General features: G+C 41.6%; 1 protein-coding gene across 1 annotated transcript; it reads left to right on the forward strand.

Annotated features, from left to right (window-relative positions):
- The first annotated feature begins 69 nt into the window (after nt 1-69).
- On the forward strand, nt 70-18,047 carry dmrt3a (doublesex and mab-3 related transcription factor 3a). The gene is made up of 7 exons (XM_055224217.1): nt 70-282; nt 1,436-1,610; nt 2,658-2,818; nt 5,294-5,468; nt 11,346-11,497; nt 15,143-15,566; nt 17,083-18,047. The coding sequence occupies exons 1-7, from the start codon at nt 70-72 to the stop codon at nt 18,045-18,047; spliced, it is 2,265 nt and encodes a 754-aa protein (XP_055080192.1).
- The last annotated feature ends 1,221 nt before the right edge of the window (nt 18,048-19,268 follow it).

Genomic DNA, 19,268 nt, shown 5'->3' on the forward strand with positions numbered 1-19,268 from the left:
AACAAATCCTGCAGCTCTGTTTCTCCTGGGCTGGTCTTACAGTATATTGTTATTTTATGAGCTGCTGGCATGAGTAAAGACAAGCAGAGCAAACACGTGCCGGAATGCGCTGGAGCTGCGTCCAAAGGCCTCAAACCCGCGAGGATGCCCAAGTGCAGCCGCTGCAGGAACCATGGATATGTGTCTCCTCTGAAGGGACACAAGCGCTTCTGCAACTGGAGGGACTGTCAGTGTCCCAAGTGCAAGCTCATATCCGAGAGGCAGAGGGTCATGGCAGCACAGGTAACACACACACACACACACCCACACGTATAACACACACATATAACACATAAACACCCTCTGGAGAGACACACAGGGTCATGAAGACGCACATGGAGACTCTCTGCACCTGTTTGCGTGCCAACCTCACAAACAAAGCTCCTGAAATGTGTGTTGTGTTGTTGTTATTATTGTTTAATGCGTTAACATGTGGCACATAGTGAGTCTGAACCTGTTTCATGCTAAAAATGTTAACAACAACAACAATAATCAGCAGTATAGGCCTTAAAAAGAAAAGAAAAGCTCTTGGCCACATGTGCAGAGCTAGCATACAGCAGCAGGATGAATGGTGCAGTCTGCAAACTATTTTAGTTCAGTCTCATTTAGGACTAGACAATCCAAACGTGCTACAATGTTTTTTGTTATTACAGTGGTATTATTTGTAAAGGAACAAATTTACAAACAGGAATGGCTTTGTAACAAGTTTGCATGAAGCGTTTATTTAGGCCTAGTTAATTATTCACACATCCACATTTAAATGAGCCTATTTTAATATGTTTTTAATCTCATTTCTTTTTTTCCAATTTATTTTTTTATTTTAATTAATTTATTAGTTTTTATTTATTTATTGGATTGGGACAGTGCATGTTAATGAACAAACATGATACAACATGAATGTAAACACACCAGATCATAGCAAAAAGGCACATTTCCAGCCATTATCCCAAGAGCTGGGGTCACAAACGGGTCAAAATTAAAATTGCACACCACGCTCAATGCACAGTTCCCATAATTGCACATTCTACTCATTGCACATTACATTTATTGCACAGTTCTCCATTATTTCAGTCAGTTTGGCCCATTCAAGACACTTTTTTATACCTACCCTCTTCATTTTTGCCCAAATCTGCAAATATGTCTCTATAGAAAAGATCTCAAACATTTTATACCAAGTATAAGTGTACATTTTACACCATTTTAGCCTTACAAGTGCGACCAGATCTAAATCAGGTCTATAACAGGATCATAGCAGATCTAAACTAGGGCTAAACCAGGTCTAAAATAGGAGGACAATTCTAATTACTGACTCTATTAAGTTAACTCTAAAACTGAAGAGGAGTTTGCGTATGCCTCCAGAAAAAGCTCTAATATCCTACATTTCTTGCATCTTTAGGTTGCTTTGAGGAGACAACAGGCGCAAGAAGAGGAGCTTGGGATTTGTAGTCCAGTGGCTCTGCCGGGCCCAGACGTGATGGTGAAAAATGAAAGTGAAGCAGACTGTCTTTTCTCTGTGGAAGGACATTCTCCCACTCCTACAACCAGTACTGCTGCTTCTGGGGCTGTGACAGGTGAAATCCAGGGTGCACAGTTCACTTTTCAGATAAATGAGGATAGGGCTGCACAACTGATAAAATACATTTGTGATTTATATGTTTAAAGAGTAGGATTCCGTTCAAGCATTAGCATATATTTTCAGAATGCTTTTATGGATGGATGGATGGACGTTCTATCATCTAAATAAGATTTGACTTGAAATAGCTAATGATAAAATGAAAAATCGAAATGCCATATTCGTTGCTTGTAATTACAACATGTCCTAAACTCCCCAGAGCTGGTCACTTTCTCGTCTGTGAGCTCTAAATGTGACCTTGGTCCCATGTTTGGCAAAGAGGCGAATAGGCAGGAGGAGGTGAGCACACTGTGATTAGTTGGTAGCAGTTTAACGGGAACAAATGCCATTATCTCAGAGTGAAGTGGTGCACAGTGTCTATCCTGTGCGCGGCCGAAAGTTCAGGGTCTGCCCAAAAAGAATGCGGTTTTGTTGATAAGAAAAGCATTTGCAGTGAAGATACTAACTCCACAGCTCTAAGTACCTATTAACACTGAATGATGTGTAGATGGGAGATCAGGCATGTGGCCAACAGATGGTGCTGTTGACAATATGTTGAGTCAGACGAATAGCAAAAGCAGAAAATAAGAAATCTGTGAGCCAAAATGTTGATAGTTGCTATTATAAGATTATTTAAGTGACATATTTCCTCTACAAACCAAAAGTTATTGTTATTTTGGTGTTTAGTATTTGTAATCTGCTTAACCTGCAGCTTAGACCACTACAAAATGTTACATAATAATAATAATAATAATAATAATAATAATAATAATAATAATAATAATAATAATAATAATAATAATAATAAATGCAAATAACTGTCAGTATGTGTATGTGCTCTGAAATTATGTTTAGTGTAAAAAAAATAATTTGTTCTTTGGAAAAAACATTCACTTGTGGGACAAAAAGAGCTTATTTAGACATAAAAGTTGCAGAATGTCATTTCATAATTGTAAACGTTGCTCAATCCCGTGATTACATTAAATTCCTTCCTCTTTGTGTCCAGGAAGTCGCTCCATGTCGTCCTCCCCCAGTCCCTCTCACAGCGCCAGGGCTCACTCTGACGGGGCATCTGACCTACTGCTGGAGACGTCCTATTACAACCTGTACCAGCCATCGCGCTACTCCTCCTACTACGGCAATCTCTACAACTACCAGCAGTACCAGGTGACTACAACAAATACTCCAAAACACACAGGCAGGGAGCTAATGTGGAGAGAAAAGGTGAAAATATTCCGTGCTGAGGTGTCAATTCATTTTTTATTATTGTCCAGCAAGAAAATACATATGTAGCAAAAGTAGCAGTGTTCCTCATAATAGATTTATAGTGTTTTTCCAAAATAAAACATTTAAATGGTCAGGATTTTTCTTTAATCTGTTGTCTGTTAGGTCTGTTTTTTATTTTGACACAGTTTGAGTCGTAAATAAAGTAATTTACATTTTAATTTAACTTTTGAATAATAACATTACTGTAATACTCAACATAGTTTTCAAATATTGCGTTGCCATATTCTACAATAAATCTGCGCTTTTTTAAGTCTCTTTTTATTATGACTTTTTTGTTTTTAAAGGTAGAGGGACACACGTGCATTCCCCCCGTCTGCACCTGTGATTCGTGTTTTAAATGTAACTATTGTGGCAAATGAGATGAGCTTATGTATGAAATAAATTAGATCTGTAACATCGGGTTGATCTTTGATGAGGTGGTTTATTTTTTATAGTGCACATTTGTCCGTCCACCCTACACTCCCCGAGACCCCAATAGCAACATCTAGTTTTGGGGTCACTGCGTCTGCTAATCTGGCAGCAAACAGCGGAGCTTGAATTGCAAAGGTTAATGGTATTGTCTGTCGGCAGAAGAACAAACCGCTCTGCTTCACTGCTCAAAGGGGAAAGTCACCACATTAATGCTAATCAGTTAGCAGTCTTTAGCATAATTTCGCCATCCTCCCTTATGATTTATGGTATTTTCAATGAAGTTGTCAGCCTTAGAGAGCTACGTGCTACGGTTATTTAAATTCAGATAGCACTTTTTTAACATAGGGGAAGAGGGCCGTGCTCATATCACGGTGAAATAGATGAGTAAGTTCAAGTAGCAGCAGCGAAGGCATAGACATGTTTATGTTTATGGTGCCGAGTGTGAGCGTGTGGCCTTCAGGCTGTTATTTGTGTGACAGCAGCGGTCAGTCATTGTTTTTGTAGTATTCAGCCTTACTTTTTAATTACAACATTTGTATAAAAACAATACATGTATTAAATATAATTCTGTCAAATGGAAAGTGAACATATTTTTTTATTCATGCAAATTTATTTACAACACTTGTAAAATGCATGTTGCATTTTTGGTAATTACAAGGGCATTATGTTGGGGAAAGATAATTATTTTTTTTTGTTTTAGTTGGAAATCGAGAGACCTGGTCAATAAGGCTTTGTGATGTAACCATGACCGCCACAATTAACATAAGAAACATAAGAATAAATTCAAAAGATCAGTTCTCCATCACATCACTCTATGATTTACTACTTTACTTACTCTTATCAATTGATCCATTTCGATTTTCATATTGTTTTTGGTTAAAAGGTGGTTTTAGAATAATAAATCAGTGTGGTCTTTACCAGTGGTTTATCTGGTTCATCCACTCGTCTCCCAGTGCACTCTGTGGAGCGTGGCTATCAGGCGGATGCATCGTGATATCACACTATAGCATAAGGGCGCTGTAACGCTGGTAGAAAAGAGATAGAGCCAGATAAGCTGCTGTTCTCTGGAATGTAAGAGAAATTCAACTCTAGTGTGGAATTACACCAGTTTATCCTCTGGCACAGGCTGTGGATGGGTGGCATATGAAAATGAATACTACAATTAAAATCATATCAAAATTAAGAAGAAAAAGGTGTTTCTTCTGCATGTTTCTTATAAAAAATATTCCAAGAAGAGCACACGGATCACATCCAATCTCTCCTGTATTTTTCACAGCCAATACAGGGGCTGAGTGTAGCTTAAATAACAGTTTATAAAGCTGCCAAAGAATTGATGGTGTGGACAATACGGGTGACATATTACAGGCTGACAGAAATCAAATTCCATAAAAGTGAAATTGAAAACCCTGTGTGCGACGGCCTTGCTGCTGAGTAGACAGCTCATTTTAAACTTTTCAGAGGTGGCTGAACGCTGCATAGCATGTTGCAGATTCTTTTAAATCACAGTGTTTTATTTCCCCTCCTGACTATGTGAAAATAGAATTACAACAGTGCAAAAAAAGGATAATAACAGCCTGCAGCTATTGGGTAAAAGGTTGTCTTTTAATGCTTATAATCCATTCCAAACATTTATAACACTTAATTGTATAATTTAGGTATTTTTATCAGGGTAATTTTAGTTCTTTTAATCCTAGATTACAATTTTTTTTTTTTTTTTTAACAACATTTAATGTCATCTTTACAAATGGATAACTTGTATTTTAGTTCAAATGTTCTCACAGAAATGTAACAATAAACCAGCTGAGCTGGGACACAAAGAGAGATCCAGCTGCAGTTGACTTTGCATTTGTAAATGTCATTATATTATCTGAGGTAATATTTTTTTCTCTTATTTAATTGTTGCTGTCAGCCTAATGGGACGGCCCTTGTCTTGTGTTTTTAAAGCAGATGCCTCACGGTGATGGACGTCACAACGTGCCGTCTCAGTATCTAATGCACTCATATTACCCAGCAGCCACCTACCTGACCCAGGGCCTGGGCTCCTCGGGCTGTGTGTCCTCCATTTTCAACGTGGAGGACCACAGCAGCAACAACACCAGTGCTGACAGCATGACAACCTGTGAGTGCCACTCAAACTTCATAAAGTTTAGTCCAAACAAACGATTACTTACATCTAATGGAGGACTTTTATGTGCAGATGAGTTTAGACACAACATAAATGACTGATGTAGTGTGTAGTGCATGGAAAGTAGACTTTTTTTCTTTCAGCCCAAAGTGAAAACTTCATGATTTTATAGTGACATGTCTTGCATGTCCTGCAGATCAGTTTGTTTATGATTTTCACCTGTGCACTTCCTGTGAGGGTCCCACGTCACCCTGCATGAATGATACGCTCCATTACGTGATATCAACACACACTGTGTGTGGTCTCCTAACGGCTTTAGACTTTAGACTTGTGTAAATAAGACACATGGCATGTTGGCATGAAGAATAAAATAATTTACATGATATCATGAAAAACAGCCTTTCAAACATATAAGTGTAATATCCTGCCAGTAGAAGTAGATATAACTGTTGTAAAGAAAGTGCAGTGGTTGCTTCTCAGAGGAGCCTGTTGGCCTCCCTTCTCTTCACTGCCACTGTGGCGTCAGATTTATCTCTCTCGGGGATAGGGCTAATCAGTTGGCCAAACACAGAGCTCCACATAACCTTCAGCAGTGCCATGCTGTCCTTTGCCTCCTCTCCTCCTCCTCAGCCTTCTCCCCCTCAGCCCTCCCCTTTCGCCTGCGCCGCTGTCTCCGCAAAATTGCCTTCTGGAGTTAGTGAGCGGGAACAGTTAAGATTTACAAACAATGATGAAGCTTGTCATGCGTCTTTCTCCATCCGTCACGGCGGGCGGGCGGAGCTGTGGGGAGAGCCGTCCTGGTGTTCTTCATAAAAGGCAGCTCTGTGTGAAATACGCCCCAGCCGCCTGTTTACTGCCCCGCGCTCGTCAGCAGCTCAGCGCCGTAAATCGCCGCGCGGGAGGTGACAGTGCAGTCCATCAAACTCCACCCCACCTCTGTGCCCTCCCTGCATCTCCCTCACACTGTCCCCGTCCACAGTGGGCTCACAGCGCAGATGAGCTGCCCCAAAAGACTTATGGCTGTTTCAGTCTTTCAGCAGACAGCTTCAAGACGACTCTTCAGTGTTTATGTTCTTTCTTTCTGTCCTTGTCAAGACTTTTAAATGGAGAACTGTTCAAAGTTTGCAAGCATAAACTTTCCTTTCTCACAACTTCTTTGGAAAACAAAATTTATACTAGAGACAAACTTTAAAATCGAACGTGACTGGGCTGGCGATCCAACGGTGTGTTTTGTTATAATGGTGTCAGCACAGTGCATACAGTCATTTAAATGCAAATCAGATTGTTGAAGTATTGCAGATGTTAATCCTGCTAATCGATAGACCTGTGTGAGCCCATTAAGTTAGAAATCCATTACTATCTTTCAAGATGATATTTTATTGATTTCCTCTCCTTTGATCTATACTGTAGTGTACACCGACTTGACTTACTGCGTATAAAGCCTGTGCTTTCAGCTTCTTTGCGTACACTGAAAAATAACCACGATGACAGAAAGACTGCTGCAATTGTCAGGACATTTCTTTATCTTCTGTTAAAATATACTGGCAACTGCTGCGGTTGTTGTATTACCCTATGCACACAACACCACAAGTCAAATGTGATTCACATTTTTTAACCTTATGTTATTTTGACCATGTGTTTGTGCTGCTGCTGTTTCCACTGTTCTCTCCAACTGTAAGTAAGATGTGAGACATGTCTTTGGCCTTCAGGGCCTTAGTGAACGCTCCTGTGGGGCTCGTCAGTGTCGCTGCGTCTCCCCGCTGTGCTGCTAAGTGGACAAGCCTGCGGCAGTGGAGGCCTAAATACCAGTGTAATTGTGTGCTTATGGCACAATGCTCTTGTAATGTGTTGTACAACAGCACCATTAACACAGGCCTGGGGCTGTGGAGGCATTAAATGGCCAGGGCTGTAGTTTATGTCCTCTTCTCCTCACTCTCCATTTCTCTTCCTCACACTCTCCGCACACACACCTCTGTCTGTCTGTGCTCAAAGTGTAGCCAAAGAGCTGAACTCTGCTGTTACGCTGCAGCCGCTCACGTGTTATGTCAACCAGAGGGTTAAGTTAAGTGACAGTTTGACTGTACACCATTGATACTTACATTTGATTTGTAATTTGTAAGTAGGCCATAAGTAAAAAGACAAAATAAGTTTCTTTAAATACCAGTACTACATTGGTGACTCAATCACGTGAGTGTTATTATATTATAGGCTCATTGCCTTTTACACTTTCATACTTTCATTGTCTACCTTGTATCTAGTACTATCCCACATTATTCTTACTCTGTTCATCGACAGTGAATATTTAGTGTGACTGTGAGTATTGATTGACTGCCTGAGCCCATTATAGCATATCTATAACAGATCATGTCAAAATGCCATTGATGGAGTGACAGGCCATTTTATGAGTTGATGAGGCACAGTAACTGAGGTGGTGATTTAACATAGGGCTCGGGCACACCTCCTCAGAAGCACAGATTGGTTAACAAAGCAGGTTCAAAGGGTCGTCTTTGCTTAATTAGCCTTTGACCTCTTCACTGCCTTGTGCCAGCCTCTTGCACTGCCTCAGCCTCTCGGCAATGATGACTCCAAATGTGAACACAAGTGTTTACACAAGTATTTAAGTGTGAACTGCAGAATGTGCAGCTTATCTGACTGAAAAATGTCATTTAGATATTTGACGACACTTGTATCATTATGAACAAATGTGTTAGTCATTCCACATAAAGAATGTGAGTGGTGATCGTAAGCTGCAGGTGAAGGTCTGCAGTGTAAACATAAGTTAAGAGCCCGCAGGCTGCTCTCTTGGCTGCGCGCTGCTTAAAACCTGTCTGCTCTTTGACTCAGTTTTCTGGACCATTAAGTCCTATACTGACCCTGTGATGAGGAGCGGCCTCCTCTATTGTCCCACGTCCATATCAACACAGACTGTCCTCCGCTGGACACACTCCTCACTTAGGACAGGGCCGTCCTGAGAGACACTGTTCCTATCCTTTTAATGGAGGGACAACCTTGTCATGTGACAGGCCACTCTTCATGTTTAAGGTTAGATTTGAAAATGGCCGTCTGTAAGTGCTTCAATCACAGGGAACTTTAAAAAAAAAAACAGTGACACTGAGTTTACAGCATGTCGGCTGTACTTGAAATCTCTAAGAAACAAAATATGATTAGCCTTACACTTGTATTTTAACTATGTATTAAAAGAAACATAAAAAACATGGTCCTTGGTTCACTTAAAAAAAACAATAATTGAATCATATAATTGTATAACATGTTACAAGCAGAACATAAACTCTACTGACTTTCCCGCTGACACAGACATGGGGCTTATCTCCAGAGCATCAGAGAAGAGCGTGTCCTCTCACATCTCAGCCTTTGTGCCTCTTTGGCAGCAGCAGAAATGATGGCAGCTTCATCCACTCCCTCCACGTCTCACCACCACCACACGGAGGTTCAAACCATTCCTATTGTTACTCCACACAAAGGACACCTCATAGTTTGTTAATCTATGGAGTTCAGAGAGACGACTAGGGGCAAAAGTTCACAGCTAAAATCACCCTTATTTTGGTTTGAAACTGTAAATATGAGTAACTTGATTCTTTATATATAGAACACAGCAGAGGTTTATAATAAGTGTAGCAGAGGTTATGGTGAGCTTCAGGTGACTATAATGATATTCAACTTCATCAAAATAACCTGTGTGCTGACAGATGTGTGCCTAGAGTTAAATCTACACACTGTGGCTTTAAAGTCTTAACACATAAGGGACTTGTAGTTTATGTGAAATTTGGTCCTTTGTGAGTCCTACATTTTCTCTTGCCATTTTCTTCTTCCCTTAAGGAAATCCTTGATGTTTAATAGATGATAAAACTTGCTTTTTTATTTATTGGTACATCCCAGTAAAGCTTGGCTCACTTCAATCATGTTGTTTTGCTTTAGATAATATTAAAACATTAAGATATGATGTAATCCTATTGGAGCTAATTAGCTTTAATTGATGAATGCGTGCCGGGCCGATCCCGATGTTCTACATTGTGTCATGATTTAACCTCTGCTTTAATGAGCTCATAGATCTGCTACTGATGAAGAGAAGAATAGTGAAGCTCCACATGCCCCCACACTGTCCCTCTTATTGCTGTGAACACCACAGGCTTAAAAACAGCTGGCTGCACTTAGCTACACAAACAGTATTAACGATTGGACCGGCACTTCAGAAGTGGTGACAAACTGCAGACGTAGAAAAATTGGAGTCCGAAACCAATCAGGAAGTTAATGAGGAGAGAAATTGCTCGTGTTTGCGTCCCACTGCAGAGAGAAGAGAGAGGATGAGAGTGGGAGGGGCAAAGGAAGACACATGGTTTTACTTGACACTTGGGATTTGTCTTTTGTTAATCTGAAACCACATCACAACATGTGCTCTGAAACTGCACATTATCTCATCATTTGTCTGTTACAGAGACGTGTAAATAAACAGCCACATAAAGTGAACACATTTTATATACTAACAAGTTGATTTACAAATCCTATGTTGATAAATGCTGCACAAATGTAATGTTCACTGCTTTTTAATATGACTATTATATATTTATATTTGCCAAAAACCACACCCATAATTGTTTATTTTCTAAAACTCAAATTTTATTAGACAAACTTGATACAACACTTTCTGATTAAAGTTTGTAGGAATAAGACAAAATCTCGCAAGATAAAGTCAAGGTTGTACACAGACGTGATTTTTTGGTGTGTTTACATTTTGCTTGGAAAAAAAGTGCAATGACGACAAAATGATGAAACATATTTAAAAATTGTAATGTCAAAAATGTGAACTGAAGTGCACAATTTATTCACTGTATTTATGTATTATTATTATTATTATTATTTTATATTATTTATGTAGTTTTCTCATCTCACCACTACAAATTATTAAAAGAAAATGCCAAAGTTGAATTTAGTCTTTGTAAATACATAAAAATAGTAAGAATTTAAATGTATTTGGACATAAATATAGACAAATACAAGCACGTAAAGTAAACGTTCATCCTTGTGAATGTATTTATTAAGTGCTTCACCTGCAGAGTTAAACATGGACATGATTTTGTGTAAGATGTCACACTTGTGGTTTGTGGAGGTGTGTATAACCACAGACATTCAAAATTATATGTGCAGAAGCGCTAATGCAGCACATGCTGTTATGTGCCCTAAAGGCTGCAGACTGTGATAGTTTTCTGCTTCTGTGTTTTAATGGGCGGGTGCACATAACTCTGGTGTTTCCTGTAAAAGGCCTAATACTTTGTGCACTCTCTGTCTTCTCTTGGCTGATTCAATTTGCCGTAAATCCTGTGCTTTTGTGCATCATTTCATTCTCTTCATATTTATGTTTTTATCCACTGAATACAGAGAAGCGCTGACGACAGGCCTCTGTCTCAACAGTAATACTGATGATATTCTCTCTGACTCTGTCAGTGAAGAGGCAGTTTATTATTCAAGTCCACTGTAATAGGAATAAATCATAATGTACATTTTTATAGAGAGATGTGCAAGTCAATCTTTAAAGATCCCATGCACATTTTTTACCTGTGTAAGAGCTTTACAATCTGAGAGAAGACAGAAAACAGATCTTTTAACCCACACGATCAAATACATTCTTAAACTTCCAGTAGAAAACATTATTACCCCTCAGACATGGATTTTGTTGTTTGCAGAGAAACCTATACCACTAAAACAACACAAACACTATATTAAATAACTGCAGCCTTTTTTAAACCACAGACCCTTCAAACCCTTATAACTTTAAGTGTTGCTATCACTTGTAAATACAAACATTTAGCATTATGTCCATTTGTTTTGATAGCCTTGTGTTTGTGTTTTATGCAGCTTTCATGAGCCCTGCAGCGGGTGGGCACGACTCCACTCTGACCTGCCACTCCATCAGCTCCCTGGTTAACTCCAACGTGAAGGCCGAGTGTGGGAGTGCAGCAGACAGCGCCAACTTCACCGTCAGCTCTATCATGGACGACGCCACCAAATAAACCCAAGTTAGACCTCGACTTCAGCGCTGTGACATTTAGCAGCTTCTGTTTGTGGTTCTCCTGTTTTAAACCGTTCATATTTCTGAATGACCAGTGAGTGTTTTCTTACTGTTAATCTAGATTTAGTTTGAACAAATGAGTAATGAAAATAGACGCAATACAGGTTTTTTGTTATTTTGATTTTAGCGGATTACCTACATTTACAACATAAAACACTTGTAAAAGGTAACATTTTAATTAGTAATTGTCAAAGCCAAAATGAATTAACCTGCCCCTATTAAAGCTGCTTCATTACATTACACCTCCTTTGACTACAGACATTTACTCCACCAGAATAATGTGTCTTTGTTTAGAAAATTAAGTACTCGATTTGACAAAAGATACTGTACATCAAATTGATTACGTTTTATTTCTTGTAGTAATGAAAGCCGTTCTGAGCATTACTTTTACAGCGTGTTGTTTATGCCACAATAACATGATGACTCGTACTTTCTTTACCACAGTGTTTTTCTCTTTGATTGAGATTCATTTTCCTCTGCATGATTTCAAGTGTTTGTGTTTGAATAATAACATCTACAAAGGCCGCTGCGAGTCTGTGTGTTTATGTCGTTACAAGTTTTAGAGACTCACTTTAGAGCCCGTGTGGTGATGGAGTGTAAATGCGATTGTGTACTGGGAACAACTACATAAAACAGCCTAAGAAAATTACTTGTATTTTCTTTCTGCCCACTCTGCGAACATTCATTGGATTCGGCCCCATCTGTTGTAATCAATAACGCGACCATCTTGTTTTTTTATGAAACGCACTTACTCTTAATTTCATCCACCAGTGGTTTTAGAGAGAGGAATGCGGAGTTACCTATACGGCATTGACATTATAAATCACTTCTGGAGACCAGTTTGCGCGGCGGTATCGATTGATCCTGATATATCACAGAAATTTACTGTCACTTCTGTTTTCAATTAAAGATACAATCAGTCAGATAATGACTTAATTGGATTCTACAGAAGATTAAGTTTTATTGCGGCATACTTTACGAGTTTAGTTAAGAAAAGCCGCTTCATCACAGTTGTCAGGGCTCCGGTGTCCTTCCCTGTGTACAAAGTGTCACCGGATTGGCTTTCCTTGAGATGCCTGCGTGTCCATATATCAAACCGGCCCATAATCGTCCACATGTGCTGCAGCTGTGAAGCAGGAGTCAGACGCAGTAGTGTGTACTGTGTTCTGAATTAACTTATATTAGCTGTGTAATGTCACACTAATTAAAGCCGCATGCTCAATTAGTGCTGGAGTTGTAGATGAGCCTTGTCTAACAAACTCACAGCAGTTACATAAGAGAGCTGCAGAATGTGGGACGCTCAAAAACACCTGTCCATCAGAGTCAACCTGGACATTTGAGCCATACTTTCCAGATCAATGAAAATGTACTTTTCATTTCATTTATGTATTTATTAAAAATCTAAATATTTTTATCATAATTAAACAGTTTAACCATAAAGTAAAGTGTTAGTCTGATACTACACTGCAGGTATTAAGAGTCATGTTTAAAGTATTTAAACCTATATTTCTAAACAGAGCACACATTTTAAGCCATAGCTACACTGCCTATACAGTCATTATATGTTTTACATGTTTTACTATGGTGTTAGTTTATTTTTCAGCACAATGAGTTGATTTTGAGTGGCATGTTTCCTAATACAAGTCCCAATTGAGATGTTGTTTGGCTGATTTCCCAGCAGCAGGAGATGTATGTCCAGAGTGTCCCAGAGCGGTGCTAAATCAGCCTGTGTGACAGGGAGAGAGAGGGACAGTGACGCCCCCCATCAGAGCCTAATCACCCCTCCAGGGCCCCGCTCCAGGGGCCTCTACTCCTTAAATACACATTTTATTTGTACGTTTTTTACATTATAAAAAAAACTGCTACTCAGCCCAGATATTCATTTGAGCAAAAGTAATGAGTACAGTTATATTGACAAACGCTTATGTTACCATTTCTGCTCTTGGACATTATCTTAAGAGCATAAAAGACAAAGTTTGTTCTAAAAGTGTTAATGTCAAACATATCTGGACTTGGGTCTATGTGAGAACCTCGGGCCAGTTACATTTTTACGCACAGATAAGTAACTGAAACTGCACTAACTGGGTTAAAGACGTTCAGAGGGAGGTATTTGAAGTGTTATGAGTTCATCCTAGGTCTTTGTAAAAAGGAGAGATACTATTTATGACTCTTTTATATCAATCTATTGGTTTTATGGTGCTGCGCTCTGAGTCAGTGATCAAATTTGCGCATTTGCATTACGCGGGGATGGAAAACGCACGGTGAATGCCAATTACTCTGCAGAACGCAGTATAAACTTTTATTCTGGTTTGTTTTTTATTCTTACCGACGAACAACATGAATAAATTTATAATGCGCTATGGAGAAGGCGTGTACCACTCCCACAAATTTACTGGTCCGGCACAAACTGCAAAGCCACTCTAGTCACCTTGAAATTTCCTCTGCTATTTTCCAATTAAAAGCTTAATAGCCCCGCAGACGGGCTTCATGTGGGCAAGTTTACCGCGCTCTCATTCTCAGCGCAGATCCCATTATTTGCTTGAATAAACCTTTTTACGGCCCGAAATGGGCCCCGGCTTTGTCCGGTGTTATGTTTCAATGCCCTCTATTAGTCCAGCACAGGGGACAGATCAGCTCCTCGACATTAAAGGCCTTTACATCTGTGCGCGCTGCAGTTTATCTGTGCACTGTGCGCAGATTAAAACTGCGCACTCCAGAGTGCGCGTGCACCACAAATCTCTAATGTGCGGAAAATGTTTGAAACCTTGTAAAGACCTTGTTTGAGTTTTCGTGTTTAATCGTGTTGACAGTAAAAAGACTCTGAGCGCGGCCTGTGATCCTTAATTTGAATTTTGCCTCTTAGATTTTCAAGACCCTGAGCTCGAGTTTATTGATGAATTAGAAAATACTTAACGAAATATAATCCATAAACTGTTATTGGAGACAGATTCAGCTACAGATTCAGGCCTGCTGCTGTTATATTTAATTGTAAAATCCCACTTGTGTCTATTTGTCTAAAGCTTTTGTCTTTTTGGTGGTGCTCTGATGGTATGAGGTGGTGGTCTGATGCTCTGAGGTGGTGCTCTGAGGTGGTGTTCTGATGCTCTGAGGTGGTGCTGAGAGGTGGTGGTCTCTGAGGTGATTGTCTGATGGTCTGAGGTGGTGCTCTGAGGTGGTGTTCTGATGCTCTGAGGTGGTGCTGAGAGGTGGTGGTCTCTGAGGTGGTGGTCTGATGGTCTGAGGTGGTGCTCAGAGGTGGTGTTCTGATGCTCTGAGGTGGTGTTCTGATGGTCTGAGATGGTGTTCTGATGCTGTGAGGTGGTGCTCAGAGGTGATGGTCTCTGAGGTGGTGTTCTGATGCTCTGAGGTGGTGCTCTGATGGTCTGAGGTGGTGCTCAGAGGTGGTGCTCAGAGGTGGTGGTCTCTCCTCTGCTGCTCTCAGCTCTGTACACTTAAGTTACTGACTGCCGGTGCGTGTCCGCCCACGGGAGAGGTGGGCCCTGCACGCGCGCGCCGCTGCGTTCGTGCGTGAAGTGGAGGATAACTGTCCCGCTTTGTCTCTGCTCCTCTCTCTCTCTCTGAGCAACAATCACGAGCTCTGTGTCAGTGTCGGTGCGCGATGAACGGCTACGGTTCGCCGTACCTCTACATGGGGACCCCGGTGTCCCAGCCCCGCGCCCCGCTCCAGAGGACGCCCAAATGCGCGCGCTGCAGAAACCACGGAGTGCTCTCGTGGCTCAAAGGCCACAAACGCTACTGTCGCTTCAAAGACTGCACCTGTGAGAAATGCATCCTGATCATCGAGCGTCAGCGCGTCATGGCCGCGCAGGTCGCGCTCCGGCGGCAGCAGGCGAACGAGAGTCTGGAGAGTCTGATCCCGGAATCACTCCGGGTCCTACCCGCCATCACCGAGGCTGCCCAGGGGCCCGGGGCCGCGGGCAGGGCCGAGGAGCTGGACCTGAGGTGGAGCAGTGCGGAGCCCGGTCACAGCGCGTCCAACTGCACAGGTACGTGCGCGTGTCACTGTGGAGTGTGTGGAAACACTGTGCCTGAGACACGTGACTTAAACTGGGTTTGTCTCATTGGCCTTAATGAAGTACTGTTCATTAAATAATCTATTACTCAAACACAAGTCGATGACAAAATAAACTCTGATTTTATGAGTGAAACTTTTCTGTGAGTCTAAAAACTAACAGCAAATAAAACTAAAAGTCTGTTCAGGTAGGCCTAAATAAATATTCAAAAAGCTTATTATTTGTTCATCAAAAATAAAATACAATTTGAAAACAATTAAAATAGTAAAAGCGTTAAGACTTTTATAAAACCTTTAGCCCAGTGAACTAATGTGCGCAATAAAAAGAAAAAGACAGAAATATATTTGCCAATGTTAACATCTGATGAATATTAGATGTTTAATTGCAGGCCCTGTGTGTGTATTAGACTGACATGTGTGTATTAGACTGACGTGTGTATTAAACTGACATGTGTGTATTAAACTGACATGTGTGTATTAGACTGACATGTGTGTATTAGACTGACATGTGTGTATTAGACTGACATGTGTGTATTAGATTGTCCTGTGTGTTTTAGACTTGTGTCTTGGCACAAACACAGTGGAATAAGCTGGACCCAGGGCTGAGGTCACCTGCTGCTGCTTTCACCACGGCCTTTATAAACTCTGTGGGAAACTGCTCCTGCGGGTCACATGTTCTGACATTATCATGGCTCAGATTTAATATTAGTCTTTGGACAAACTCCAGCCCTTTGTGTCATCACAGAATAATAAACATGTAGTTCACTGGAGCCTGTTACGGTTTTTACATCAAAAGTTAGATGTCTGAGTAAAAAACAAAAAACAAAACCTTGCACTGTGTAGATATTTAACCTACTTAAAACCTGTTTACTAATTTGTGAGCCTGTCATCCTTTATGTTGTTAACACCTCAGAGCTCTGACCCCGGGCCCTGCGCGCGCTCCTGTAAAAGATGACCGTAATCAGTGGCGGACAGCTCCAATCGAATGTAATCGCCATGTTTCACGAGAGAGGTCAGATCTGGATGAAATGTTACTAAGCAACAAGCAATTTGTTTGCACAATGTGGTCAAAAGGCACGGACACGCATCCCTCACTGACGCACTCAGCACTTCAGAAACTGCTCGTGGCGCGAGAAAGAAACGTTTAGAGCTGTAAAAGTGGACAAATGAGACAAACCACGACTTAAACTTTGCCCATGTGAGGAGATTTATAACATACAGGCTACACCCAGACCAAAATAACTGTAAAAGATCTGGTAGCAATTTGTCCACAATGAATGATGAACATTTCACCTGGAGGCCTGAGCGCGCGTGGAAACAGGTTTAATGCACAAAGATCCAGGTCTATTAAAATTATCCCACTAACCTGATACAAATTTAACCATTCTCACTCTGTCTTGAGATGAGAAGTAACATAAACTGTTGTGATGATGGCCACGGCCCTGTGCGCGTGTGATCAGTGCGTAAACCCGCGTGTTTGTTTTGCGCAGAGCCGGAGGACGGGGCTGACGACGGCTCCGGGCCAGAGAACGGAGGCAGCGGGAGCGAAAAGGATCAAGATCCGCTCAGCTCTCCAGAAGGATCCAAACACAACACGTGCTTCACACCGGAGCCTCCAGAGACACCGTCCCAGCAGGAGGAGGTCCGCTGTAGCACCGGGAAAACGGGGGACAAAGAGGGCAAAAGTCCCATGAGTCCGACGGAGCAGAGCGCGCTCCTGGAGGGCCTGCCCCTCAGTCTGCGGGCCCACAGACCTCCTCTGGACGTCCTGCAGAAGGTATTTCCGGCGCACAAGCCCGCGGTACTGGAGCTCATCCTGCGCGGCTGCGGGGGTGACCTCGTGGGGGCCATAGAGGTGCTGCTGTCCAGCCGCAGCCCGGAGGCTGGCGCGCACCCGCCACATGGAGACACTTCAGCGGATGGCCTGGTGTTGCCCACAAACGGACACGCATTGGACCCTGCGCTGGGCTCATACCCCGTGACCAGCTCCAAGTGGTCCGTTGGCTCGGCCTTCCGTGTCCCGGACTCTCTGCGTTTCTCGTCGGACCCGGCTCCGGGTATTGTGCCCACTGGGCCTATAGGGGTCCCGTTGCAGCACCCTTCTTTCCCACAGCCCACGCGTTACCCACTGATGCTGCGTAACTCGCTGACGCGCAGTCAGACCGGGCCGTTTGTGCACAATGACGTGACTCTGTGGAACACCGTGGCCCTGCAGCAGCATTACCAGCTCCGCTCCGCCGCACACTATGTGTCGCCCTTCTCCACGGCCCCCGGTGCACCTGTCTTTAGAGGGTCACCGCTCCTCGGCGCGTCCCGGGCTGAAGAGCAGCGCCTCAGCCTCCAGGAGGACACCGGCGCACTGGGGCCCAAACCGCTCTACTCCCCGGACCAGGACCATGAGTACGAGGAGCGCTCCGACTCTGCGGACTCCCGCATCCTCAACTCCTCGTCCTAGGACCTTAACATCCACCCACTGTGTCAGAAACATGACCACGACAGGACACTGTAGAGACGAGGTTTTCCTTCTAAAAAAGGAACATAAGGCGTTTAGTCTGGAGTTTTCTGCTGAGCTTGAGCCCAATGAAAATGTGTCATCACTGTCTGTGCTGAACACGCTTTACTGTTACTGAAATTTAATTTAATAATCGTGGATTTTCGTTTGTTTTTTTTGTTTTTTTTTTTTTTTTTCTCAAACCAAACAGCCCAGATATTGTCTTTGATATCTTACACTGTCCATTTCCATAGCTCGGGTTTAGACTTTTACAAATTTGAATCTTGTTTTGTGTTTACATTTTAAAACAGTGTTATCTTTGAACTTGAAATACAGATTTAATTGTCGTTGCTGAATGAGCACATATATATTGTACTATTCTAACAGCTGAATGCATGTCAGTGCTGTAAACACATTCACTCTGCATGTCAAGAGAATGCCAAATAAATCAGAGCTGTCCTAAACCAATTTGTCCTAAATATTTCATAAATATTGTGTCCATTATTTTTTTACTCAAACCGTTTTGTTGCATTATTTGTCAAAAACACAATTTGCACATGTGACTTTTACTGTCTCCATGAAGTTTAAGTTATTAGTTTTCTTGGAACAGTCCACGTGGCTTTAAATATAAACTTCTTTGATTTTAATTATTTTGATTCAGGAATAATTTCAGGAATAACTTGACAAACGTGTCCTCTGAGTGGCTCGCTTCTTCACAGATCTGACCTATAACTTGACCTGGTGCCCCCTCAGCTTGACTTCATGGAGATAGATCAGTTAATGTCATACTGTGGAACATTTCAGGCAAAGCAATAATATCTCCCTCTCCAGAAAAGTTACATAGTGCACGTTTAACAAAATGATCAACATCCTGACATCTAAGACCTGTCTGCACGGACAAAACAACAATAAAACACAATAACATTTACATTTACACATTTACACACAACATTTATGGAGGTAGAAGCTGTTTATAAACGAGGTATCAACATTTTATATGAAACATTTCACCACAGACAGTTCACAGGTCACAGTCTGTGGGTTTAGTGTGCGCACTCTGCCATCTAGTGGTAGTGTGCAGATAAGACATGTAAGGCTCCAAGTCCAGTGTTTGTGTTTAGCCACCACGAAATCATCCAACCATAACTGATTATAAACTAACTGAATATAGCCTTCCATGGAAAA

Source organism: Periophthalmus magnuspinnatus, chromosome 9 (genome assembly GCF_009829125.3).
Source record: "Periophthalmus magnuspinnatus isolate fPerMag1 chromosome 9, fPerMag1.2.pri, whole genome shotgun sequence".
Taxonomy (NCBI): Eukaryota; Metazoa; Chordata; class Actinopteri; order Gobiiformes; family Gobiidae; genus Periophthalmus; species Periophthalmus magnuspinnatus.

Excerpts from the sequence above, each read along its gene's own strand:
- dmrt3a (XM_055224217.1), top strand. The coding sequence starts at position 70 with ATGAGTAAAGACAAGCAGAGCAAACACGTGCCGGAATGCGCTGGAGCT. Across the intron at positions 283-1,435 it reads AGAGGGTCATGGCAGCACAG|GTTGCTTTGAGGAGACAACA; the intron begins GTAACACACACA and ends TTGCATCTTTAG. Across the intron at positions 2,819-5,293 it reads ACAACTACCAGCAGTACCAG|CAGATGCCTCACGGTGATGG; the intron begins GTGACTACAACA and ends GTGTTTTTAAAG.